This window comes from Benincasa hispida, chromosome 8 (genome assembly GCF_009727055.1).
Source record: "Benincasa hispida cultivar B227 chromosome 8, ASM972705v1, whole genome shotgun sequence".
Lineage (NCBI taxonomy): Eukaryota > Viridiplantae > Streptophyta > Magnoliopsida > Cucurbitales > Cucurbitaceae > Benincasa > Benincasa hispida.
This window is the reverse complement of record NC_052356.1, coordinates 43,166,740-43,193,102: the sequence shown is the minus strand read 5'-3', so window position 1 is coordinate 43,193,102 and position 26,363 is coordinate 43,166,740. Positions and strand designations below refer to the sequence as shown.

General features: G+C 33.9%; 3 protein-coding genes across 7 annotated transcripts; 2 read left to right on the top strand and 1 right to left on the bottom strand.

The window, feature by feature from the left end:
* The first annotated feature begins 849 nt into the window (after positions 1 to 849).
* LOC120083127 (exocyst complex component EXO70B1) lies at positions 850 to 4,250 on the top strand. Its single transcript, XM_039038690.1, has 2 exons — positions 850 to 3,025; positions 3,897 to 4,250. Exon 1 carries the CDS (start codon positions 1,018 to 1,020, stop codon positions 2,995 to 2,997), a length of 1,980 nt encoding a protein of 659 aa, XP_038894618.1. The 5' UTR covers positions 850 to 1,017; the 3' UTR covers positions 2,998 to 3,025; positions 3,897 to 4,250.
* Positions 4,251 to 5,930: 1,680 nt separating this feature from the next.
* LOC120082533 lies at positions 5,931 to 8,746 on the top strand. 2 transcript variants are annotated; one of them, XM_039037737.1, is made up of 6 exons: positions 5,931 to 6,101; positions 6,180 to 6,509; positions 7,290 to 7,571; positions 7,910 to 7,982; positions 8,191 to 8,269; positions 8,372 to 8,746. In XM_039037737.1, exons 2-6 carry the CDS (start codon positions 6,228 to 6,230, stop codon positions 8,430 to 8,432), a joined length of 777 nt encoding a protein of 258 aa, XP_038893665.1. In that variant the 5' UTR covers positions 5,931 to 6,101; positions 6,180 to 6,227; the 3' UTR covers positions 8,433 to 8,746. The 2 variants fall into 2 exon arrangements, with proteins under 2 accessions (XP_038893665.1, XP_038893664.1); XM_039037736.1 differs by having other exon boundaries at positions 5,932 to 6,509.
* Positions 8,747 to 10,013: 1,267 nt separating this feature from the next.
* LOC120083722 (UPF0235 protein At5g63440) lies at positions 10,014 to 13,904 on the bottom strand. Of its 4 annotated transcripts, none has more exons than XM_039039576.1 (7): positions 13,668 to 13,904; positions 13,156 to 13,270; positions 12,263 to 12,416; positions 11,665 to 11,761; positions 10,959 to 11,047; positions 10,750 to 10,836; positions 10,014 to 10,283 (listed from the first exon to the last, which is right to left on the bottom strand). In XM_039039576.1, exons 1-6 carry the CDS (start codon positions 13,780 to 13,782, stop codon positions 10,759 to 10,761), a joined length of 648 nt encoding a protein of 215 aa, XP_038895504.1. In that variant the 5' UTR covers positions 13,783 to 13,904; the 3' UTR covers positions 10,014 to 10,283; positions 10,750 to 10,758. The 4 variants fall into 4 exon arrangements, 3 of the variants coding, with proteins under 3 accessions (XP_038895504.1, XP_038895503.1, XP_038895505.1); XM_039039575.1 differs by having other exon boundaries at positions 10,768 to 10,836; XM_039039577.1 differs by having other exon boundaries at positions 10,768 to 10,836; positions 13,156 to 13,256; positions 13,668 to 13,824.
* Between the last annotated feature and the right edge of the window lie 12,459 nt (positions 13,905 to 26,363).

Here is a 26,363-nt window from a genome sequence, read left to right as displayed (position 1 = left end):
GTTAAAAATTCAACCATTATACTTAAAGAAAGATGCAATTCATGACAAGAAATGAAGAGAAAATAGACTTAATTTTAAAAAACAAAATGGTTACCAAATGGAAACTTAAATATTTAATTCACAATTTTTTTAATGTTTTAAATTGTATTTTTTTTCACGAATTATAAACTATTTTAATTATTATTGATAATATAATATAACTTAATAGGTTACTCCTGTTAGTTCAACAGAAGCTTTTTTTACAAGGTCAATTAACTTTTTTTAAAATATATTTTCTTTTTTCGGGGACGGAGAAATGGAAAGATTAATTCAACAGAAGTACGCATTATTATATATCTTAAGATGGGTCAAAATCGGGCGGCGTGGGGACACCGAGACCAAGAAAAAGTGTCAGACCCGACCCCACGGTCGGTTTACGAAAACGACGGACCGGACAAAACCGCAAATATGCCAAACCAACCGGGCCTCAAAATTCCAATATTGAAAGTCATCAGTCCACGCCAATCAAGCTCAAATTGTAATTTTCTTGCGGATAATTCACCGAATTAATTAAGAAAAAAAGATTTTTTTTTTTAAAAAAATAAAATCTAAAATAAAATATCTTTTTTAACAGTTGTTTTGTTATTGCAATCGTCAGGCAAAGCAGCCGGCTACTGTTTAAAGAATTTAAGTCGGAGTGGGACCCACCGGACCTTCTCAATGCCACATCACAAACATTTCCTATTTGTTCCTTCCAACAAAAAAGTCAGAAACGAGAAAAATAAAATAAATAATTAAATAATTTCCAAATGAAAATAAAAATAAAATAAAATAAAGAAAGATATTGCCATTCACATTTCCAATGAAATTTTGTTTAACAACTCGCATAAATTCTTGACCCTTCATCTTTCATTTCTCCTCCTTTTCTCTGAAACCCTTTTTTTTTTTTTTTTTTCCTGGTAACTTTCTTTCTTCTTCCTTATTTTGGGGGTTTTGATTATTGTTTTGGGAGTGCTTGATTAACGGAAGGTGTAAAGAATGGCGACGACGACCACCAGTATTGGCGGCGGAGGTGGCGGCGGCGGTGGGGAAGATAGAGTTATGGCTACCGCTCAGCAGATAGTAAATAGCCTCAATAATACCCCTAAGGAGGTTCGAGACGACATGCTTTTGATCTTCTCTAGTTTTGACAATCGTCTTTCTAACATCACCAGTTTGGTCAACAGTGGGGATTCAAAGAGGGAGGAGGATCGATTTGAAGCTGCTGAGAAGGTGATTCTTCGTTGGGATTCTGGTCATGGAGCTTCTAGGAACTCAATTCATTGGGAGGACTCGCCAGATGAGGCGGCTGAGTACTTAACGGCGGTCGATGATATTATTCAGTGGATCGACGACTTGTCAATTCGTTCGGATTCTGCTGAGATCGTCGACCGTGCTGAGAACGCGATCCAGATCGCTATGTCGAGGCTTGAGGATGAGTTTCGTCATATGTTGATTCGGAGCACTGTCCCTCTCGATGCTGAGCATCTCTACGGTTCAATTCGTAAGGTTTCCCTCTCTTTCGCTTCACACGACAGCGAAAATTCCGATGAATTTGAGTCCTTCGCTGATGTTGACCGTGGTTCGGGAATTTACCATGAGCGTGGCGTTAGTTTGGGCGATGATTTGCGGGTCGATTTGATCCATCCTGATGCTGTTGTTGATTTGAAAGAGATCGCCGACCGGATGATTCGGTCTGGATACGAAAAAGAGTGTGTGAATGTGTATACTGGTGTCCGACGCGATGCTTTAGATGAGTGTTTGGTGGTTCTTGGAGTTGAGAAGCTAAGTATTGAGGATGTTCAGAAAATTGACTGGAAAATCTTGGACGAGAAGATGAAGAAATGGATCCAAGCTGTTAAGGTCAGTGTTCGAGTACTTTTGACTGCCGAGAAGCGACTGTGTGACTATATCTTTAGTGGGTCTGATGACTCTGAGGAACTTTGCTTCAATGAGACTGCAAAAGGGTGCATCAGACAATTACTGAATTTTGCAGAAGCCATTGCTATAGGGGAAAGGTCAGTAGAGAAGCTATTTCGTATTCTAGATATGTATGAAGCTCTGGAATACGTCTTCCCTGACTTGCAGGCTATGGTAACCGATGAATTTGTGATTGAGGAGGCTCGAGGAGTACTTTCTAGGCTGGGAGAGGCCGCCAAAGGTACATTTGCTGAATTTGAGAATGCTGTTCGGAATGAGACTTCTAAGAAAACAATGTTAAATGCTGAGATTCACCCGCTCACTCGATATGTCATGAATTACTTAACATTGGTTGTGGTTTATAGTAAGACTCTAGATGCTCTTTTAGAAGGAGATGATGAGGATTTGCATCATCTAGGGGGTGATGGCGGTGACAATTTGGAGTTAGAAACTATGTCTCCTTTAGCTCGTCGTCTGTTTTCATTGATAGCAACACTGGAGACCAATTTAGAGAGAAAATCCAAACTCTATGGTGATGATTCAATACAATATATATTTCTCATGAACAATATACAATATATTGTGCAGAAAGTGAAAGATTCTGAGCTTGGAAAGCTCTTGGGTGACCGCTGGGTTCGTAAGCGCCGTGGTCAGGTTCGCATTTATGCAACAAACTATCTTAGGGCATCTTGGGGCAAGCTATTATCTTTCTTAAAGGAAGAAGGTACTGGTGGGAGCTCTAATAGTGCTCTGAAACTAGCTACTTTAAAGGAAAAATTCAAAAATTTCAATGCTGGCTTTGAGGAAATCTATAGAATTCAGACAGGCTGGAAGGTTCCAGATGCTCAACTACGGGAAGAGCTCCGAATTTCAGTGTCCGCAAAAGCGCTACCTGCATATCGTGCCTTCTTGGGAAGACATGGAAGTCAGTTAGAGAATACAAGACATGCTGGGAGGTATATAAAGTACACATCCGATGACTTGGAAGGCTATTTATTGGATCTGTTTGAAGGATCACCTTGTGTTATACATCACTTACGAAGAAAAAGTAGTTCATAGCGAGATACTGAACCGACTCTATTGACAGGTATGACCCATTGAAGAGGTTGACCTGTTGAATGTAGTTTCGTGATATTTACTGTTCTTCATGGTGTTAATACAATGGGGTCAGAAAGACTCATGTACATGTTTTATAGGGATATAAGTTATGTATTTCTTGATTGTCATGGTTCTTGCTTTTCTTACCTGGAATCTTTTTTAATGTCAAATACATTTTTGGATTTTATACCTTATGTACATGAAACTGCTACTCAATAATCATCATTCCTCATCTCTTTAGTAAAGACATTCTTATATGCATATTGTATACTGGATAACTGGAGGACTACCAAAATCAACAAATTATATTTTCCTAGCCTTTTTAAGGCATATCATATTCAATCAAAATCAGGCTATCACTTACAACTCTGTCGTCGAAAAAGTTTTACATCCTTAAGTAGGTTATTACTGCAGGATATAATTATGATCCTCCTGGTTGAATCTAAGTGCTTCAAAGGCTAACTCTGCGGTTTGTTCCACAGAGCTTTTACTACTTGCTGATCTGGCTAATGTGTTTGGCCGTGCTTCTATTAGTTTTCCCATATGTTGTCTTTTGGTTTTGAGTTTTTGCTGAAGTAGTAGTCTGCTTTAAGGTGCTGGAATTCTTGCATGATCATCAGTGTTGTGGTTATTTAGATACATGGAAGGACCTCAAAAACTTGCACGTCGTTATCAATCACCAAAGTTCACTTGTCATTCTCATTGATTCTGTTGAATACTCTTTTTGTAGTTTTGCATTAGTTAGTGGCAATGATAGCAGATTTTCATTTGGTTTACTTAATTAGTGCTTTCAAGTACTGATGATATTGTGGGGACTGAAACTCTTGGTTGATCATACTATTTCCTCTGTTGGTTGGCAGCTTTGGTTTTTGACAAGTTTGGATGGGGAAACAATCAAATTTTGAAGGTCTTGTTGGTGGCAATTTTATAGTCATTCATGGCATTTTGTTGCTTTAATCTTGCCATCTATTATACTCTAGTTGAGACTTGAGAGAAATATCTTATTCAGCAGCTTATCTAAATGGGGAGGGTTCATATCCTTCTTATGTTCATGGATGTTTTATCCAATGAACCGTCGACACGTATTGTCGAAAGAAACGATGTCTGTTCTTATGGTCTAAGAATGTAAATTAGCTTTCTATGAATGGTAGCTCTTGTTTTTCTCCATTCTGTAAGGGAATTCTGATGTCTTGTAATGATATGAATATCCTATATGTGATTTGGCTTCGCCTTGCAAGACACTTTACTTTGGTTTGCCTTTTAAGCCATCAACAACTTGTATCAAGGCTTAATCAAAGCGTTTCCCTGCGGGAATTTTTTCCAATTAGTTTTTCTTGTTTTAAAAAAGTTAATTAATTTAAATCACTTACACAAATTTTAATTAAATAATTCACTCTATTACTAAATTGTATATTATGGATAGTCGTGATAATTTAAAGATAAATTACTAAAAATTTGGTCTAAACAAAATAATCATTTTTTATGAGAAAGAAATAAATATAAATCAAATTAGGTACATATATAATCTAAATTTAAATATTTAATTTAAACATATTCATTATCTTGATCAATAAATAATCAAATTTGGAATTTAAATATAATATTTGTATAATAATGATAACAACATAATATTAAATAATTATACTAAATAAACAAATAGAGGCTAACCGGATACGAGGGACAGGTAGGGACATTCCCGTCCTCGTCCTTATTTAGCTCATGGGGATTTTTTCTCCACTCCTCCCATTCTCCGCCAAATCAGGGAACCCCTTCAGGACACGGTCCTATGGGAGAGATTGGAGTTCTCTAGTCTAACGAGTATTTGATAATAAGTAATAATTCATTGAAAGCATATAATATATATATATATATTACTAATTTACAAACAAAAACTTATTAGACAATAAAAATTACAACAATTCTTTAAGATTAAGGTTAAGATTGCAACTCTTAACATGTTTGAGATGCCATTTGATTAAAAAATGCAATTTAATGAAATTGAAAGGTTAGAATAAAAGTTTCCAGGGTATATGGGTTGGATTGGGAGGTTTTTCAAACTAACTTGAAAATTCGAATTGGTTGGATTGGCTAACTGAAAGACTTGGATGGAGTCTCTAACCAAATTCTTAAAATTTGGGTTGAGTTTGGTCGTTATGTCGGATTATAATTATTTTTTATTAATCTAAAATACTTAAATTTATCTACTACAACACATGTCTACGAACTAAAATCTCATAAAACTTAAATATTAAATACCAAAGATCTACGATATATATTATAAATGATAGACAAAGACAAATATTGTAACAATCCTAAAAGAAAAACATAAAATATGTATCGCTAAACCCAAAAATTAAAACATAATATATATATACCGAAAAATAGAAAAAAAATCAACAAAATTAAATTAACTCAACACTTACAGTTTGAGTTGGATAAAACAAACTGTTCAAATTGTCTACTCATTTGAACATTCATAAAATTCCTTAAAAATGTTTAGAATAAAAGATAATATAACTCGACAAGTTTAAGGATATTAATTAGTAAATTCATCAGTCATGTTATACTATATAAATATGAAACAATTATATTGATAGTTTAAATTATACAAAATATCTCTAAATTTTTAAATTTATTTTATTTACACTTAAATTAAAAAAATCATTTTTATGATCAAACTTTAAAATTGTTTTAGAAAATAAAAATAAAGAATGAAAATTGATATGATGGTTGATGTATATAATTATAAAGTGTAGTGACACATTTTATTTTTCACATATTACCGATCACGTCAATTTAAACTCTTAAAAAGAAACTTATATACTAAAATCATAATAATTCAAATGACATAATATTTCTACTATTCTTCTGGGTGAGGAGGGGAAAAAGAAACCCTAGGGGGTATTTTTTAAAAAAAACTAAATTTTAATGTTGAACGGCAAACATAAAAGTTTGAAACAAAATCTCGAGGTCATTTGGTATTTTAAAGGCGAACTCAGAGGCATGGGGAAATGAAGGAGAAAGAAGAAGAAAACGGATTTGGGAATTAACAAATCGACGAACAGGTGTTCTTCTTCTACTTGTAAATTTCTAATGTTAACAACAAAATTTCGTTAATTGGATTTACGAAGAATGCGACACAGGAAATCACAATCAGACCAGCTTCTTAATCTGCAACAAGTGCGAGTAAAATGTCGAATCCAGTGGAACAAACCCAAGAAGGAGAAGACCCTAAGCCATCTGAGGTAAACCCTAGCGACCAAGGCGATCAATCCCAAGAATGGGAAATCATGGCACGGGCTTGGCTTTGCTCCTTCCCGGAGGCCAAAGCTGGGTCCATGGAAGAGGTTGAAGCTTGGATCGATTCCAATCATGCCTCTTTACCTGGAAACCTCAAATCAATGCCCCGCTCCGACCTTTGCCAGAGGCTGATTTCCATTCAAAATTTAATGAGACTTTCCAGTCAGGCGACGGTACTTTACGCTACTTTCTTTCTGTTGCATTTATTATTGAAATATGTTGGTGTAGTCCTTTATATCAGAACTTAGCCTCTTCATCGTGTTTAGAATCGTGGATTTTAGAGGGAGAACGGAAATGTTTATGATGTAGAGGTTGAATTGCGCTTTTGTTTCAGAGGCAGTTTGTCATGCAATGCCCTATGCGGGTTAAGAGCTTTACTATCCTAGTTCTTTTGTTGATGGATAAATAACTTCTAGATTTGGTTTTCGACAATGATGAAAATATCTATCAATATGTTGATATATACATAAATTGAAGGATTCAACATTGATATTAAATATCTATGGATATCTTTAATATCTTTTATAAATGCACGTAAAATAAAAAAATGTCATCTATTTAATCCAATATGAATAGAAATACTAATAACAATATCCATAACTAAGTTTGAGTATAAAAACAACTTATTTATTAATATAAACAAATTGTCTAAATTTTTTTACTTACAGAATCCGTCGATATCAATATTTTATCGATATATCTGTAAAATTGAAATCTTGATATCGATATCGACATCGATATTTTAACCCTTAGTTATTGATTAGGTCGAGACTTGAAAAGTAGAATGTAGTTTGATGAAACTGTTATGCTTTCGGTGGCTAAACTGTTAACGCACTGCAGTGCTTTTGCTTCCATTGTTCTCCCTTTAGCCATTTCATCTGTGGTTGGTACATTTTCTTGTTTATGAACCCTAAATAAACTTATGATTTGAAATATAATATGTTCCATGACAGGGAAAGGAAGAGATTCATAAACAACAAGATGAGGATGATCAAGGGTATCAGGGCGATCTTCCACATGCTCGATTTCAACGCACCAACCAGTGGATACCTGTTTATTCTTGGTTAGAGTCTCTACATCAAGATGAGGTTGTCAAGTCTAAGGAAATATCTGATTGGTTGACCGAAAATCCCACCATCAGAGATCAGCTGTGTTCAAGACATTCTCGTTATCATTTAATGCACTATATCAAAAAGTGTCATTTGAAGATATTGAAAAGAAAGGAAAAGAAAAAGGTATCTAAATGAGTTTCTTTTTTTCATATGAACTGTTGGGGATTCACTTCACTGATTGAAGGTTGTTTTGATTGATTCACCTTCTAACTGCTTAAAAACATATTTACACTTAGAAAGTCAATTGATGTGTATTAAACATTTAGAAAGTCAATCTAAACAGGTCAGTTAAAGTACTGCCTGAATCTGCTAACTAAAAGATTCTAGTATTGATACTGTCCTGTGTTCTTAAGTTCTACAAATTCTCATTGACTTCTTTTGTTGGCTAGTATCTTATTACCTCAACCGATCTGGCACTTGTGGTCTTGTTCTGTAATGAAATTTTATCGTTTCTTGGGCAGGGTTCTCAGCTGCCTGACAAATCTCCTCTGAAAGTTCACAAGGATGTCTTAATGAAACCAGCACTGCCTCCCCGTAAACTTTTTTCTATATACTATTCTTAAAAGACTTCTTAGTTCTTATGTCTCACCATTCTTATAAGTACACTTAAAGTTATACTCGACTCAATTTCTAAATACTGGAACTGGAGGTTTCTTATTAAGAATACAATTAGAAAATGGTCTTTTCCCTCACAAATTCGGCCACGCATACCCGTTCTTGAATTTTTCTTTTGTTATTGCAGGTGATTCGTTTAGCGATCTACCAAAAGACAGTGGCATATATTTGGCAAAACGGAAGGAAGCCTATAGAAAATATGAAATGTAAGTTTACATTATGACTTTCTTGTTTCTTTTTTAATTAAATTACACCTTGGTTACAAAGAAAGGGGGTGATTTGTTTGTAAATTTTGTTGAATCTTTCAGTTTAATGGAGTTGGAGAAGTTGCTCGCCTCCAAATTTTCCAAGTCTCAAGGAGTCAAATAATTGGAGAAACTTTGGTGATTGACATCACTCTGAGTTTGTAGTCATTGCCAGGTTTTTACCTTGTTCACTGCTGAATATTGTGGCCCCATTGCCTTGCTTTCTCACTCTAGAATAGAGTACCAGATCTGAGAAATCTATTAGAAATTTAATTTACCTAATATATTTTATATCTCCAGTCCTTAGAAAATATCGATATCCATTCGATCGTGTTTGGGTGTGTCTCTAGTTTCAAGTCATCATGATGAATTTTAGATGATAATGTGGAGAATATTTTTTTTTATGATGTTTGATATTTCATTTCAATATTCATTCAATTGACAAGGTTTACATTTTGTAGAACGTTGTAGGACAGAAGGAGAATGTAGTGGTAAAATTAAAGCCAATGCAGCGATATTATATATCATTATTTCATAAAAGGATTAACGTTTATCAACTGTGATTATGTTATTGTCAACAAGGGAAAAAAAAAATAACGAAGAAGCTGTGTTACTGTCTATTTTAAATTTCTTTACTTGCTAATTCGTTCATGGGATTATTGGGATCCATATATAAGCATTACATCCTTAAATATTGTTGGTGTTCAACTTGACTCTACAGCTCTTCACCAACAAACTTATAAATTGAATAAGCCAAGTACTTGTAAATATGAATTTGGATAAGTGTTCAATTATTATAAGTAATCAAGATTGACCTATTATTTAATTAATAAGTGTATATACCTGTAAATTTGTAATAACATTTAAGGGTGTGTTTGGGATAAGGATTATTTTAAGACTAAAATATCACTTCTTGTTATAGTAAATACTATTTTGTATCCCCAATTAGTTACGGAACATTATTTTAAAACCCTCATTTCTTACAATATTTATTATTTGTTACAATTTTGACTATTTTATATTCATCATTTTTTATTCTTTGTTACAATATTTATCATTCATTTCTCAAACTAAAATAGTTTATCCTTCAAACACATTATTAAAGTCAAACACAAACTATTATATCTCAACTATAATAACTAACTTTTTGCTTCAAATATCCTCTAATTAATATGTATAGTAACGGGGTTGATTGACTTACAAAATTGGGCAAATATGTTATTTAGCTGATTTTTTAAAAATAAGATTTGTTAACCTGATTCTATTTTTCTCTCTCAACGTCTCTCTTCCTATCTTCTTCCTTCCAATCTCTCCCCTCTATTGTTTTAGACAATGGGAACACTACTTTCCCTACATTACCTACATTACGTGAACAAAGGCATTTCTTCCCATGAGAGAACAATGTTGAACGTAAAATTCCCTAAATAGATTGTTGATCGTTGTTATACATCAATCTCCCCCTTATTATTAAGAAAGATTTTTAAAAATTAAAAAATAAAGATAACTATTTACACAAGAGGTTGATAGAAGTCTATCTAAAATAAAAACTCATAAAAATCTATCAATATTTATCAATTTTCTTTTTTATTATTTCTATAAATAGTTTGTGAAAATTTTCCATTTATTTATTAATGCATTTAACATACTTTTTTTCAATATAATGCTATGTTATCTGATTGATCCGTTATTCTTTTATGATATAATAGACATTAATCCACAAAAATTAAAATCATGATTACGGGTGTCAAAGGTTTGAGTCCTCACCCTATATTGTTGAACTACAAATGGAAGAGAAAAAATCCCAAGTTCAAATTCACTCATCACAAATTCGTAATATAAAAAATTACAAAACTAAGATTGGATTGCCATCCGTTATCACTTAGCGTAAAAGATGTCGCTAATTAAACGGTGTCAGTCAAGGTTGCACAGCCTCGAGAAGTTTTTCATACACTTGTCTGGCAGACAAATCCTCAACCTGAAATAATAATTTACAGAATTTTACACTTACAATACAACATCCACTGACAAGCAACAAGAACATCACAGAAATAGTCGGTTCTGAGGGCATGCTTGGGATTTTGTTATTTTTAAAATCATGTTTTTAATAATTCAAAATTAATTATAATGATCTGAAAATTGTATGTAAAAGTGTAAAATTAAATATTAAATTAATTTTGAGTGATTAAAGATGTGTATCGAAGTACTTTTTTAAATATGAAATAGTAATTTTAATAATTTCAAGATCACTCTCAAACATGCACAGAATCTTCAGATAATAAATACTAACAAGTAACAAGTGGGTGGGAATGATCCTCCACATCTTACATTTTGATGTCAGATTCGAGTTAGCAAAAAAAAACCACCTCGTGGGTGGGAATGTAATAAGCAATAAAGAACGTCCATGAGAAGAGAAACGGGACGATTGAATATCAAAGCATTACCAGGTGTGATCAACTCACCACAAGAAGCTTCGATTTGTTATTCCATCCCCGTTGGAGAGTCATTTGGCTAAGCCTCAGTCCCAACACCTGCTTTGAAGAAGATAGCTTTTAAGTAGATGCAGAGGCTGAAAGAGGATGCAAAATCATGCAGGCATTGAAGATCCAGAACCTATATATATATATATAGCTTAGCAAGAATTAGAATGTACTTTTCCCATGAACTCCAAAAGCTCATTGTTGGCTTCTCCACGTGCTGCAGGCGCCGCAACAGCGACACGTACATCATCAGCATTTACTCCTGCAGAAAGAAAACATGTCATTCTTTTTGTGTGTGTGTATGTGTGTTTCTATGAGATAGAGTCTATAATCAAGAAAATAATATATGTGAACAGATAGTCAACAGTTGCAGCGTAAAACATAGGACAGGGATATTTAATCAGAATGTATACAAGTTAATCTCAGCATAAACTGACTGTTCCTAGAGTTCACCCATCAAATTCCCACCTAGAGATGTTTATCCTGTACTTTTTAAAATCCCCTAGATCTATTAGGACTTGTTCTTCATGAAATTGTTCTACACAATGGATTATGCTACAGGATGTGTATCATAATGTTAAAATTATGAATAAGGCTTCGTATATGAAAACCTCCCCAATCAAATAACAGCTTTTTCCCCCCTTCAATCATGACAGCACGCTAATGAGCTAGCCTACAAAATAAAAATGGATCGTTAGTACAAAATCCTACGATATTGTTTGATTTCAATACAGTTTCACACTCTTGAAACTATACTTAATCTTACGTTCCAGAATTGACTTCTCCTGTTCTTCTTTGTTAGACAACACAATAGCAAAGATTAATCATTAAAGATTATGTGCATAAAGATAAATATGACAGCACTTGTATCTTTTATACTTGTGATTGCTGAGCGCTGTGCTCGATCTTCAACTTCTATGGCTACTTGGACAAGTCCTCCTTCAAGTTGAGATATGCAGGGTGGCACAGGAGCATCCTAAGTTGTTATCTTGAGTGAGAATTGATGTGGTTGTTTACAAATCACAAAAAGATATTGAAACACCTTTGTAAAGAAAATACTATACTTTCATATTACTATTGTATGTGCACCAAGAATTAACCAAAGCTTAAAATACCAACCAAAGTAAAGTAAGTGCCGGTAAACGTAAAACTTCCATTGTTTTCATCTCAATGATTTTTCTAATAGTATAGTAGAAGCTGTATTCTATTAAAATAACAATAAGCTTTTACCCACAATTTTAGAAGAAGTGTCCGACTATATGATATATTCATCAGGAGTCAACGAAGATCAACATACCAGCAATCTCTTAGTAATGAATTCTAAAAATGGTAATAAAATATTCAACATCTTTTACATCTTGCGCTAGAGAAAATTTCTTTAAATTGGAATTAGTGTCAAGATGCTTACAGTGAAAAAACAAACGTCGTGAGCAATATAATGAAAAGCAGTTGTCATTATTATAACAGACTGGCTTACCTGTGGATTGGTTTCAGCAGCCACTGTACTAAGTGCACCATCAACAACGTATATGAAAGAAGCAAATTCCAAATCTTCCTCTGAGCGATAACACACAAAGAGTCCACAGCCTATACAGTTCATGCGGTATTGCCTTTCAAGTTTCCCTTCACCCCTGAAAAATAATTATAAACAACGCATGTGTTAATTCAACAATTTTCCATATTTTCCCAACATAATCTGATATGAACTATAAATTGTTTATTTTATTTTATTTAAACACACACACACACACAAAAGAGAAAAATACATAAATAACTAAACCCACATCTAGACTCTATTTGACAATGAGATCATCAAGGAGATGCATGCGTGAAACTCTCCTCTTTTCAAATTATTAATCCCATGCCTATTCTTCTTGTTTGTGGTACCGTATTTAAAGAAAATGGGGCGAGCAAGTTGCCCAGATTATCTTTTCACATGCAGATGGTACAGAACGCACCTAAATTACCTGACTCAGGCTTAGTTTGACCAATAAAACAGAGAGCTTACTCTAGATTACGATTATGCATGCATCCCTCAGATAGAATTAATATTTTTCATCAGGTCAAGTTCCATGTAACTAACAAGGGAACATTTATATTTTAATTGGCAGCATCGGAGAACAGAGCTAACCTTATGCTGAACCTCAATTTGTTAATATAGTCAGAAACTTCATTTGGTTATATTGACCCATATATATCAGTCTGAGTCTATCTAAAGAGCAGATATACTATCGATTCAAAAGTGAAACCCTGTATGTAACTCAAATTTTGACCCTCAAGCATCTCAATGCAAATTTATTCGTAACCCGACATAAAATTGAAATACCCAAATATATATACAATACACACACATAGAGAGATCAAAATCACCTTTTCAATAGAATTTTCCCTGCCTCATTGATATTTAACCTTGCAAGATGTTTCTTCTTGTCCAACACAAAAGCCTTGTCCGTCTTCCTTTTTGGCATCTTCTGCAATTGAGTATCTTATAGTATATATATTCAGTACGGTTAAATACCAGGCAAAATGCTTATTTCTTGGAATAATAGCAAGATAATCCTGGTCATTAGTTCACACAAACACTAATCCTGGTCAAGAAGAAGGCAACTTGGCATGAAAACAGTACAAAGTGCACCTAAATTTCCTCATTTCTAGCTCAACTTTTAGAATAAAGCAGAACGATAACCTACCCTAGGTTACATCCGTCCTTCAAACAGAACGAACATTTTCATCAAATTGCATGAAGTTGATATACATAAATACCTTCCATATCATCTCTAGCTGTTAATTCCACATTGAATCAATAAATTTATTATAAATTGATTCTCAACAAACTTGATAAGTTAAAATAAAGAGAGTCTAGAATCCAGGCGAAGGAGTACCAGTGATTAAGACATGCGATCCACAATGCTTGCAGTAGTAAACGAAGAGATCAGAATCTGGTCCATCTGGTGCGGCGTCCTCGCTCGAGTATGTATGCGTCGTTCTCTTCGGCATGACTTCTTAGTTCTTCTTCTTCCTCTCGCTTCTCCTTCCCCCTTCCCCGGTCCTCGAGCAACAACTGGGAACCAGAGGATTAGAGACTTCCCGTCCTTCTCGGGTCAGGATGAATTTCTTTTGACATTGACTTCCCTTGAGAATAAGCCCAAAACTGTGCTATCGTCGAGCGCGCATCGGTCTGTTTTGGTTCGGGCCCATTTTCGGATAAAAGGCCCATCATCTGCCTCTTCTGAGTTCTGACCTTCATTTCATTAGAAACAAAAAAAAAAAACATGGGTGAACAACAAAAATAGTATTTAAATAGTAGGGGTGGTAGGCTCACCCACTTAAGTTTGATTCCATTGGTAAAAATTAGGGGTATTCAAAAAACGTGATGACCCGAAAAAACAGATCAATCCAACCCAATCCATGTGGTTTGGGTTGGATTATCAACTCATTTTGGTTGGGTTGGGTTCAAATAAATGAAAATTTGATGGGTTGGATTGGTTCATGGATTCACCTAATATAACCCGAACCAGCTCGAATTTATTATTAATTTAAAAAAAAAAATTTACTCATAACACAATTATTTATACATATATTGATTTTAATTTTATTTAATTCCAATATTTTTTAATAATTTATTCTTCAACAACTCTTAAAAGTCATTTCTTTGCACTTTAGACAGAAAATATTCACTATATAAGTTGAAGTTAAGTAATTAATCTTAATTTAATATATGAAAATAATAAAATTAGATTTTTACATATTTACGTTTTGCTTCTTTTTAGAACAAAATTTTAAATAAATGACTCGATTAACCCGAACCAACCCAACCCAAATATTTCATAGTTGGGTTGGGTCGGGTTCATTTTTTAATAAGGGCTATTTGGGTCCAAGAAATTTACAACCCGAACAATTGGGTTGGGTTTAAGAAGTCTTTCAACCCAACCTAACCCATGAACACCCCTAGTAAAAATTATCGAGGGTTGATAAGAGAAATAACAAATTTTAAAGTTTCATTTGGAAAAATGGTAAAAAAAAGTTTCAAAATTATAAAAATAGCACAAAGAATTTTATATAATAGAAAATGCTAATTAGTAAATGGCAAAAATACCCAAAATAATAAAATTAAGTACAAACGAGAATGCAGAGATACACTAGTTCAAAAACAACTAGAATACCACAAATACACTCGAATACCACAGATACACTCTATTTAAACATTCTAGAATCATAAATACACAGTATCTAAACATTTCAGAAACAAAAATTGAAAATCATCCAATATGATCTGTAACGCTTCCAGCTGCCTATAGATCGATGTATGTGGGGAAGATGACGACCAAGCAGTGGGGGTTATTAGAAACTTATAGATGTCTACAACGATGGACTTTCTCTAAGGTGAGAAAGAGCAAAGTTGATTGTATTAGTAAAGTTGTTGTTGGCAAATGAGTATTCGAAAGAATTGCAACTATGTGATTATCAGAAATATAACTGCGTTTGACACCAAACCACTTGTAGGGAGTTTCATCGTCTTCATTCTATTTGCCATTTTGTTCATATCTCAAAACCTTGTGTAATATTTTGTGGGATCTAATGCTTTAACTCGAAATTTTGATTTATATTTGGTTGTTGGAAAAATTGTATAAAAATTGGATAAAAGAGAGAAAAATGAGAGTACCAATAGGATAAAAAAAAAAAAAAAAAAAGTATCTATATTATTTATAGGGGTGTGCATGGGTGGTTGAGTTTAGATATGAGGGTATTTTTTGGACATAACACGAAAATTTCAGGTTGGTTGGATGGTAATCCCAAAGAATTCAAATAAATTCTCTAACCCAACCAAACCTTTAAAATTCGGATTGAGTTGGTGGGTTTGTCAGGTTTATAATGTTTTTTTCTTTTTAATTAAAAATATGTAAATTTATATACACAAATATGATAATAGCTAAAATCTCATAAAAAATTCAAATGCCTAAATATCAATTATATCTATATTTATTGCAAACTTCAAATAAGACAATATCATAACAATTTTATAAATAAAAAATATTTTAAAATTAACAAATTAATCAATACAAAGTAATTAAATTTTACAACAAATATAAATATATATATAGTATTTTATTTATAATATTATAAATTGGTAGGTTGGGGTATAATCAAGTTTTTTTTTAGCAACTCATAACACAACTCAACCCAACAAAAATAGAAAAAGTTTAACCCAACCCAACCCAAAAATAAAATTAACTCAACCCAACCTTTATATTTTAGGTTGGGTAGTCCGGGTTGTTCGAGTTGTCGGGTTATTTGAACACCCCTTATAATTTATTTAATTTAAAATTGGTTATTTTCCAACTCAAAATAACTCCAAATAAATTGATACATATACTAATGAACATTTTTTATTTTTTTTAAAGGGCAAGAGTATTAATATAACTTTTAAAAGTTCAAGAACATTTTTTAAATTAGGTATTAATTTTTTTTTTCTAGATACTAAGTACTTTAAAACATTTTTAAAATTTGGTGGGTACTACTAAAACTTTTAAAATTGCAAGCGCATTTTTTGAAATACTAACAACTTTCATCCAAAATTAATAGTAAATATCTTTTTGAAATATCTTTTCTAAGAGTTTAAGGGTGCTAATTGAAAATTTTGAAAGATGGAGTAAATTATTGATTACAAAGAACAAAATGCAAAGGTGTTTTGTTTTGTTTTGTTTTTTTTTTTAAATTTTCCTTTTTGGATAATTACCTTGGATACCAAAGATTGCTACACCTTTGCTGCAAAGGCTTTCTGCAGATTCAAAGTTCAAACAACTTTCTTCCGACTGCTGCAGTGTAGAAACGGCCATTTTTTCTAATTGGTTGCAGATGTTTTTTCTGTTGGTTCACGATAGGGTCTTAAAATGTAGCCTATTTTGACAATGATTTTCAGTTTGTTTATTTTCTTAGTAGATTTTCACTCTTTAAAAATATATATATATATTTTAAATGATAAAATTGTTAAAAATATATAAATAATAACAAAATATCACGGTCTATACACAAATAGTAGTTTATCATTGTCTATAGACTTTGATATTTTACTATTATTTGTAATTTTTTTATTCATTTTTCTATATTTGAAAATAGTCATTTATAATATATATATATATATATAATATATATAATATATATATATATATATATATATATATATATTAAAATTTGTTTAAAAAATCATATGTGTGAAGACACCATCGATGACAAGTCATCAACGATGTTAAAGCACCGATGACGTGAAGGTTTTGTGGGAGGGAGCGTTTTGCTTGAAAGGGAGCGTTTCGTTAGAGAGGGAAGATTGTGAAATTCGGGGAAAAATAGACAAACAAAATAAAGAAAGTGAGGGTAAGTTAGTAGACGCCTATACCCTTTCTCATTACTTAGTAATTCTTGACATTTAAAATATGACAAGAAGACTATGATTAAAGTTAGCGTTTTTTAAAATATTAAGATTGTGTTAGCGTGAAATTTTCTTAAAAAATCCTCCTAACTTTTGCTTTTTCAAAAAAGATTTATTGATGTCTTTTCTTATGAATTATCCTATTATTTTACATTTTTCATAAAAATGTCAAGTAATTAGAAATTATAATAGTCAATTGAATGTGAATTTTCTTGTAATGACTTGGTTTTTTAAAACACTTGTAGAAATTGAATAACAAAATAATAAAACAAAATAGGTAGATGTAGAGTTTGTAAGTTTTAACTTTTAAAAATCAAATAATTATAAAATGTCGTCAAAGTAGGTAGATCATAGATGTAGGGTTTGTAAGTTTAACTTTTGAAAACTAAATAATTATGAAATGTTAAATCTTGAGGTAGCAAATGAATAAAATATCAATGTCAACTACTTGTCAAGGAATCAATTTTACAAAAATGTTGACCAAAATATTGATGAATATTTCTAAAAAAATTACAAAATCAAAATATCAAAATAAAAGTTTAAATTAATAAATAAACATTTTATGTTTTAAATTAAAAACATTTTATATTATATTTGCATTAGTGACATTTTATTGCATATTTTCTATATTTAAAAAATTTTCTTACACAATAGTGAAAATGTTAGATTCATTGGAAACCATGAAAATATGGAAATATCTATAAAAATGTTGACATATTCAATGCAATTAATACCATGTGAAGTCATTTGTAAAAAACTTTTGTGCATGCATATGTGAGATTTCTATTTCCTATTTATAGCCTTTGTATTTCTTTGAGAGAATGGAGATCAGATTTCTCTTCCAATCTCCCTTAGGACTCATGGCTTCGTGGCTTGAGAAACATTCTTTATACTAATCGTGTTTACTTCAACTTCACCCATTACTCGTGTAAAGTAGTGTAACAAGACTACAAGTCAAGTCTCAGCAACTCGATATTTGATGGTGGACAATCCTTGATTTCCTCTTTTTAGCGCTTTCACCAGAATTCCATCATTCTTGCTTGACTTTTCTCTCTTTTCAATTTTTTTCTCCATTCACTCATATATATCCAATTTCCTTTTTTTCTTCCATACAAGCAAAATACAAACTGTTGGGTTGTATGTCCTAAAACTCGCAGTTTGTAATGTTAAACATTTTCTATTGTCAATAAAGATGTTATTGATGTTTAATCAATAAAATTGTTGTTGAGTATGTAAATTGCACTTGTAAAGACCAAATCCAATAAATTAAAGATCCATGACTATTACATGAATACTTGAACTTTATGTGGAGACATAAAGATGGATCAAGTTCGAGTAAATAGTCAAAACGGTCTATATTATATGAATAAGGTTGGCTGCCTTATTTTGGTAACACTATTGGATGCGACTCACTCTGTAATTGTTACAATTTGTTGTAAAGTGCTACAAACGAAGTGATCTTGATTAATTCATGTAGTGACATGAGGAGTGGGGGTGTCTTGTGCAATGAGTTTACATAAGATCGAACCAAAAAATAAGTTACTCTTACTTTATAACATTGTTTATTGTCTAAAATTGACTGTTTCAAATTGATGACCTACGTAACTCGACCTTAATTCTGAGCTAACTATGAACTCCTATTTATTCATAATTATCCTTAGATTTGCATAGGTGAGGGTTGGCTCAACAGTGCCGGCTCAATAAGCCTCCTATTTCAGGGGTAAGACCGGGTAGATAGTTGGGGACATAGGATGCAAGACGGAATTCACACCTGCCCGATTTAGGGATAAGAGAGAGGTTGTTCTCTTAAGTATTAAATCCAGGCCTTGAACAAGGGACACCACCCTCTCATTGGCTCGAGAGGGACTCTGTTTAGTGATTGGATCACAAACCAATTGTTCATTAGAAGATCAGTGGGACTTAAGGAGTATGATAACTCTAAAAAAGAGCTATTATTCTTAGATTAATTCGGGTTTGTTATCGGATTTTATGTGTTTATTTTTCTATTTTGTAGGTACCAAGCAATCAAGAGGTGGAATTAATCATTTGGTGAAGAATATTATTAATTTGAATTAATTTGGAATTGATTTGAACATTCAGGCTTTAAAGGAATCGAAATTACCAAAATGCCATCGAGTTCCACTGAGTATGATCAGCCATCGAGCATCATCGAGTACCATTGTGTAAAAGGGCTGTCGAGTAATTAAGAAAATGCTACAGAGTAAACGAGCATCGAGTATCGAGTAGCGAGTTTTTGACAGAATACTCAGTGTTGCAACGCTACTCCTAGGGTTGCAACGCTCCGATTATTAAACAACGCCACCGTTGCAACACTTCTCTAATGCTCGGGGCCTTTCCTGTCGAGCATTGCAATGCTGCGAAGATTTCTATAAATACTCCTTCTCAACCTTAGGTCAAAACATGTCGAATTTTGGAGGCCAAATCGATGGAGGCCGAAGTTAATCTTCATTCTTCTTCTATTCCCTTCAATTTTTAGTATCTTTAGGTTAGTTTTTATTTTATTTTCAAATTATGGACGTGTTTTGGATTGTATCCCGTCGGTTTGTCTATGAATTAATGAGGTAATCTTTTGTTTAGTTCTTGGATGGAACATTCTTTGTATTTGATGAGTTTTCTGTTCAATTTTGTGCTTTAAATTCAGAATTATGTTTTTCTTGAATTTTGTTTAATTTAGACTTGCCTTTATGTGTTAGATTGAGGCTTCTATCATGATCGCATATCTTTGCTAGTTAAATTCAAGCTCGCATGCATCCTTGTAATCGTCCATGCTTTGAATTTACCCTTGTAGCACAAATTAAATGAGTAGGATGTCAGTCACATAATTTACCCTTGGAACTAGGCAGCTAACCACTTCTTAATGTCAGTCAGAAACCCTACATCGTTCCGAATGAGTAGGATGTCATCCACATACTGTACCAGGAAAGCTACTGAGCTGTTGATGATTTTCTTGTAAACACAAGGCTCATCAACGTTTTGATAAAAGTCAAACGTTTGACTGCACTATTAAATCTAATGTTCCATGGTCTAGACGCTTGTTTCAGCCCATAAATGGACCTATTAAGCTTGCAAACTCTTTGCTCTTGATCTGGAACTACGAACCCCTCTGGTTGAGCCATGTAGGTAGTCTTTTCAAGATTACCATTAAGAAAGGCAGTCTTGGTGTCCATTTACCATATCTCATAATCATAAAATGTGGCTATGGATAAGAGTATCATGATAGACTTTAGCATGACAACAGGTGAGAATGTTTCCTCATAGTCCACTCCCTTAACCTTGGTATAACCCTTTGCCATGAGTCTAGCCTTAAAGGCTTGCACCTTTCTCTCTACACCTCATTTTCGCTTGTAGATCGACTTACACCTTATAGGTTTTATCCCATCAGGCTGATCCACAAGCTCCCAGACTTGATTGAGGTACATAGACTCCATTTCCCGTTTCATGGCCTTAATCCACTTATCCTTGTCAACATCCTCCATTGCTTGCTTAAAAGAGAATGGATCCTCGATCCCATCATTAGAAATGACGTTCTGGGCATTAGTCAAATCCATGTAGTGTTTCGGTGGGTTCATAACCCTCCCACTACGTCGAGGCAGTCTCAACTCTTTAGATGGTTGGCTAGATGTACCGACCTCAACAACTCTTGTTGATCTGTCAGTCTGTTCAACAACTCTTGTTGAACCCTCAGTAGTCTCAATCTCACTAGAAATCTCACGTAAAACAAGCTTACATCGTGGTTTATGTTTCCTGATGTGGTATTCTTCCAAGAAGATAGCAATTGTAGAGACAAACACTTTGTTCTCACTCGAATCATAGAAGTATTCACCCCTCGATTCCTTAAGGTAGCCTACAAAGAGGTAAACTTTCGAATGCGGTTCCAACTTCTTCGGGTGAGTTACAAGCACATGGGCCGCACACCACTAAATCCTGAAGTGGCGTAAACTATCTTTACAGCCTTTCCACAACTCAAAAGGTGTTTCAGAAACACTTTTCGAGGGAACATTGTTCAGAATATAGCATGCAGTCTCCACTACAAAACCCCAGAACGAGTCTAGAAGATGAGTAACTCATCATAGACCGAACCATGTCCAACAAGGTTCTGTTTCTCCTTTTTGATACACCATTCTGTTGAGGTGTACCCAGAGCCGAGAGTTGGGACGTAATTCCATGTTCTATCATATAGTTCTGAAATTGGAGGTCCATATACTCTCCACCACGATTAGATCTAGTGTTTTTATCTTCTTATCTGACAAGTTTTCAACTTCAGCCTTATACTCCTTGAACTTGTCAAGGACTTCAGACTTACATTACATTAGATATAGATACTCGTACCTTGAATAATCATCTAAGAAAAAGATGAAATACGCATACCTACCTCGAGCTCTAACACTCATTGGACCATAAAGGTTAGAATGTACAAGCTCTAAGGTTTCTTTAGCTCTATAACCTTTTCCAGTAAAAGGTCGTTTAGTCATCTTGCCTTCAAGGCATGATTCACACATCGGCAAGGAGTTTTCTTTTAAACTCTTTAGAAGTCCACATTTCACCAACTGCTCAATCCTATTGAGGTTGATGTGACCTAACCTTAGATGCCAAAGATGGGCGTTTTGTTTAGGAGAAATCTTTGGTCTTTTAGCTGTCATTGTCGTACTGAACATTTCAGTATTAAACAAGGCTTTTATGACTAACAGTCTTAGTACATACAAGTTACTTTCAACTGAACCAAAAACAATCTCCATTCCATTCTTGAAAACAAACACTTTACTCTCAGAAAAGGAGACGGTATAACCTTGTTCAATGAGACAAGAAACCGAGATTAAGTTCCTCTTGATATGAGGAACTATGAAAACATTATCCAGTAATAGATAATGTTTCTTGTCCAAAAATAACTTCACATCTCTCCTCGTGGCAACGTTTAGCAGGAACTAAATCCTTGGTAAGAGGAGCTGAATCATCATTCTCTACCAAACACGTCTCCAAGACCAATAAATCACATTTACTGTCTTTAGACATCCTGCTCTTTTGGAGAGTAGTGGGATCAGCATTAGAACCTAAATAAGCTCCAAGTTTAATGTCAGAGAACACTTATCTTCTATGAACTTCAACAGAGTCAGCAACACTTGCTTTCTCTTCCTGGAGTTTAACTTGGGAACTGACACTACTGGTTTTGTCATCCATCCCTCTGTGCTTGAAAAGTAAGAACTGACATTCAAACAAATCTTGCAGCGAGTCCATAATCTCGTGTGCAATGACCATGTGATCAACTCTTTTGGCAAAAACATTAGATATGCTAGCCAAAATGTGAAATCGGGCCAATGAATTAGTCTTCATCTACACCTCATATGCATTACGAACACTTCGCGGTGCATCAAGGGTCGGGACTTAAGGACATTCCTCAACCACGACAAATTTGAGGTTGTTTACCATCAAATACGTTTTACAAGACGCTTTCCACCGTATGTAATCGGTCAAATTAGTGGCATTAAATAGAACATCAAACATGTTGCTGGAAAAAAAAACACATTGACCCATGTTAGGTTTTAAGCAAATGCCCGTTAAAAAAAATATACAACATCCAATAAGGTTTAGTAAAACTAACATGAACCCCGTGTGACATCTAGTTTCGCAATGACGCTCTAAAGGTTTAGGAAAAAATCCACCGAAGGGTGGTCAATTTATCCCTCCTCTGAATTGAGATATTCTCAACCAGACATTAATACCAGAATAACTCTCGCTCCTATAACGACTAGCCATCATTAATTTGGTCAAAAAATCATTAACTTACTTAAAAATTTCTTGTAAGTGTGACCCCCCATTTTAGGCACTAGAGTTTCGCCCCAAGCAGCCAATCCGAAGGGAAAAAACCCGATTAGGGAAAAAACTAAAGTGACCCTATCCATTACTGGAGCTCACCTTGATTTGATCAACTGCACAAAACCCATCTGAAGGGGGACGCTCCCAGGGTGCCACAAGGGAGTGCAAGAATGATCTCACGGTGCGAAGCAATGAAAGAGACTGTAGGACATGTTGACACACACCCTTCACCCACTTACTGTAAATACTTTCTCCGTCCACCTTGATATTGACTCATGCAAATATCATCCGAAGGTGGATGCTTCTAAGGCACCACGAGGCCAAGCATGAATCTCACAGCGTGAACATTCAGGGAGAAACGTGAGTGGAATCATTGTCATATCATATATATCTCTTCCTCCCACTGAGTATTTTATAACCTAGGGTCTAGTTTACTTAGAAAAAACACGGCTAAGAATTTTAATAAGTGACTTTTTGGGTTTGCCCAAGAATAACTTTTACCTTGGATAGTTGAACAACTTTTGATCACCATCCATTAAACTTTTTAACGGAGTCTTTGACCAATTGTCGCATGCTTGCAGAAAATCTATCTAATTTACCTTTCCAGGTAGGTTCTTAGGTAGGGGTATTCCGTTTCCGTCAGCTTAAGTACCCCATCCTAGACAGAACCCGTCTTAGACAAAAGGTCCCTTATAGATAGATTTAATACAATTTTAATCATTTATGCCAATCAATTTAATCCTATTAAACCGATTTAAAAAGATTAAACTAGGTTGCTAATCCCATTAGAACCTTGAACTTAGGTCTATCTCAATCCAATTTTAAAACCCTTTTAAAACATGAGTTTGTCTAAGTCCGCATGCAACTCTTTCTTATCGTTTTAAGTTCTAATTTCCATTATAGCGCTTATAACCGGAAACGACCAAAATCAACCACAACGCGAAGCAAACACATACAAGGCATTCATAATGCTTACAAATTAGCCTAAGTGTCATGCTCCATGCATTTTTCATTCATTGCTACTTTTATATAACTCTTATACAAAATAGTAACGAACCAAGCAAACATTCTTCCATTCAACCTTATATTATAACGCTTATAATATAAAGATGATGCATGAATATGCTTACTGCATGCGTAAATATAACTCTTATATTTTGAAGATGCACGCGCATACTTTCTTGTAATTTCATCATGCCATATTATAACACTTATAATACATGATGCATGAATAATTGTACAACCTATGGTGGGTTTTAACTCTATATGTCATACACTATGCCATATAAACCACATACATCTCATGTATATTAAACAAAACTTGATAAACTGGGATAATTAGCCTCAAATCCTCAAAACCAAAAGCTAACTATTACAAAAGCAAAGAGTCTCCGGTTTAAACAAGCAAACTGGGTTTTGAACCATCCGATTGAAGTCTGCGTCTCCACTGATCATGTACCAAAATCCATGCGATCGTCTACACGAAAGAATAAACGCTTTACTCAATCGTTTACCAATGCTTCCAGAGCTAAACGATCGTGTACCTTTTATTATGTGATGAAGCATGAGGTATGCGATCGTGTAGCGTGAGACACATAACGCAAACCTTAAATGATCGTCTAAATTGTAGGATTGTATCAACGGTAGCGGAAGCATAAGGATCATCTAAGCACCCAAATTCACTAATTTTGACAATATATAAAGCATGCTTTTGCAAAAACAAATGAGTTTCAAGACATACCTCTTGTAGAACTTCTTTAAAGCTCTTTCACCAGTTGATATCTTCTCCAAATCTTGTTGTAGACCACCTCAAGATCTTCCCAACTATTCTCTTAGTGCTCTAGATTGAGTTGTGGGACTCAAAACAAACTTGAATCAAGGGTAGAAGGAGAAATGCTCACTGCAGAAAATCAGCTGAAGAACTCTTTCTTCAAACTAAATCTTCTCTCAAAATCTCTATAGATTGCATGCTCAATTTTCACTCCAATATTTTCATTATATTATGGATCAACATGCAGAGAAAAGAGTTGCATGAGTTGCAGCTCATGCTTGGAGAAGCCAAGGTAATGATAATGCCATTTGAGTGAGCTACTTGGTGATGGATAATGGAAAATCTTAGTTTTCCATTTTGTGTATTTTGTTTTCTAATTTTCAAATTTTATCATAAAATCAAAATTTGATTTTATAAAATGAAAAATTTAATTAATTTCATAAATTAATTTTTAAATAAAAGTTAATTAATTTAATATCAAATATTAAATTAATTTTAACACATATCCATCTTTATATATTTAAATCATATTTAAATATATAAATTCTCCTATTCCATTTAATTCTCAAATTAAACATGTAATTATATCTCATATAATTACTAATTCCTTTAATTCTAATATGAACCTTTCAAATTAAATTCCTTTAATTCTAATATGAACCTTTCAAATTAACTTATTACGCTATTCTAGAGCTAGTCCGTTACGAGCTAGTAGGGAGTCCTCGCGAACCTATAGATCTTGGGCTCCAACAATCCGAGATTAATTGGCTAAACTCATTAGATCAAATCTCCATTCGTTAACTAATGGGTCACTCCATTAAAGCCCACAGTTGCACTCCCCTCATTATAGATATATTATGTCCACATGATTTAACCATAATCAGCAAGTCGACCCTTCACATGTTGTTCGTAATAACGACTGGGTCAAATATTTGTTTTATCCTCGAGATTACATCTTATTCCCGAAGTCCCAACTGATCCTCTAATGAACAACTGGTTTGTGATCCAATTACTAAATCAAACTCTCTTAGCCCAGTGAGTGAGTGGGGGCCCTTGTTTAAGACCTGGATTCAGTACTTGAGAGAACGACCTTTCTCCTATCCCTAAATCGAAAATTTGTGAACTCCGTCTTGCACCCTATGTCCCTAACTATCTATCCGGTCTTATGTCACACCCCGCTCCAGATTACCCTCTTAATCTGGATGGGGTGGTAACTCAGCAGTTACCAACCCCTTTGCTAGCACTTACTGCCTATCTAACCTGTTGAATTTGCTCAAACCCTGAATACGTACATTTCATCAATATACTAAACAAATTAACTCAGAACTTAACACATTTACATTACAGGATTTTATAACATTTCATACATGAATATTACAACTTAATGAGCCCCATCTAGGATACTAGTCCCTATCTGACAGACACATGTGTACTAACTAATACAGGTCTTCAATTAAGCTTCCTTCAACCTGACTCTTTAAGTGGCAGAGCAGAAGCAGAGAAATCTTTTAGGAACTGACCGCTACCTGAAAGGAAAACATTTGAAAA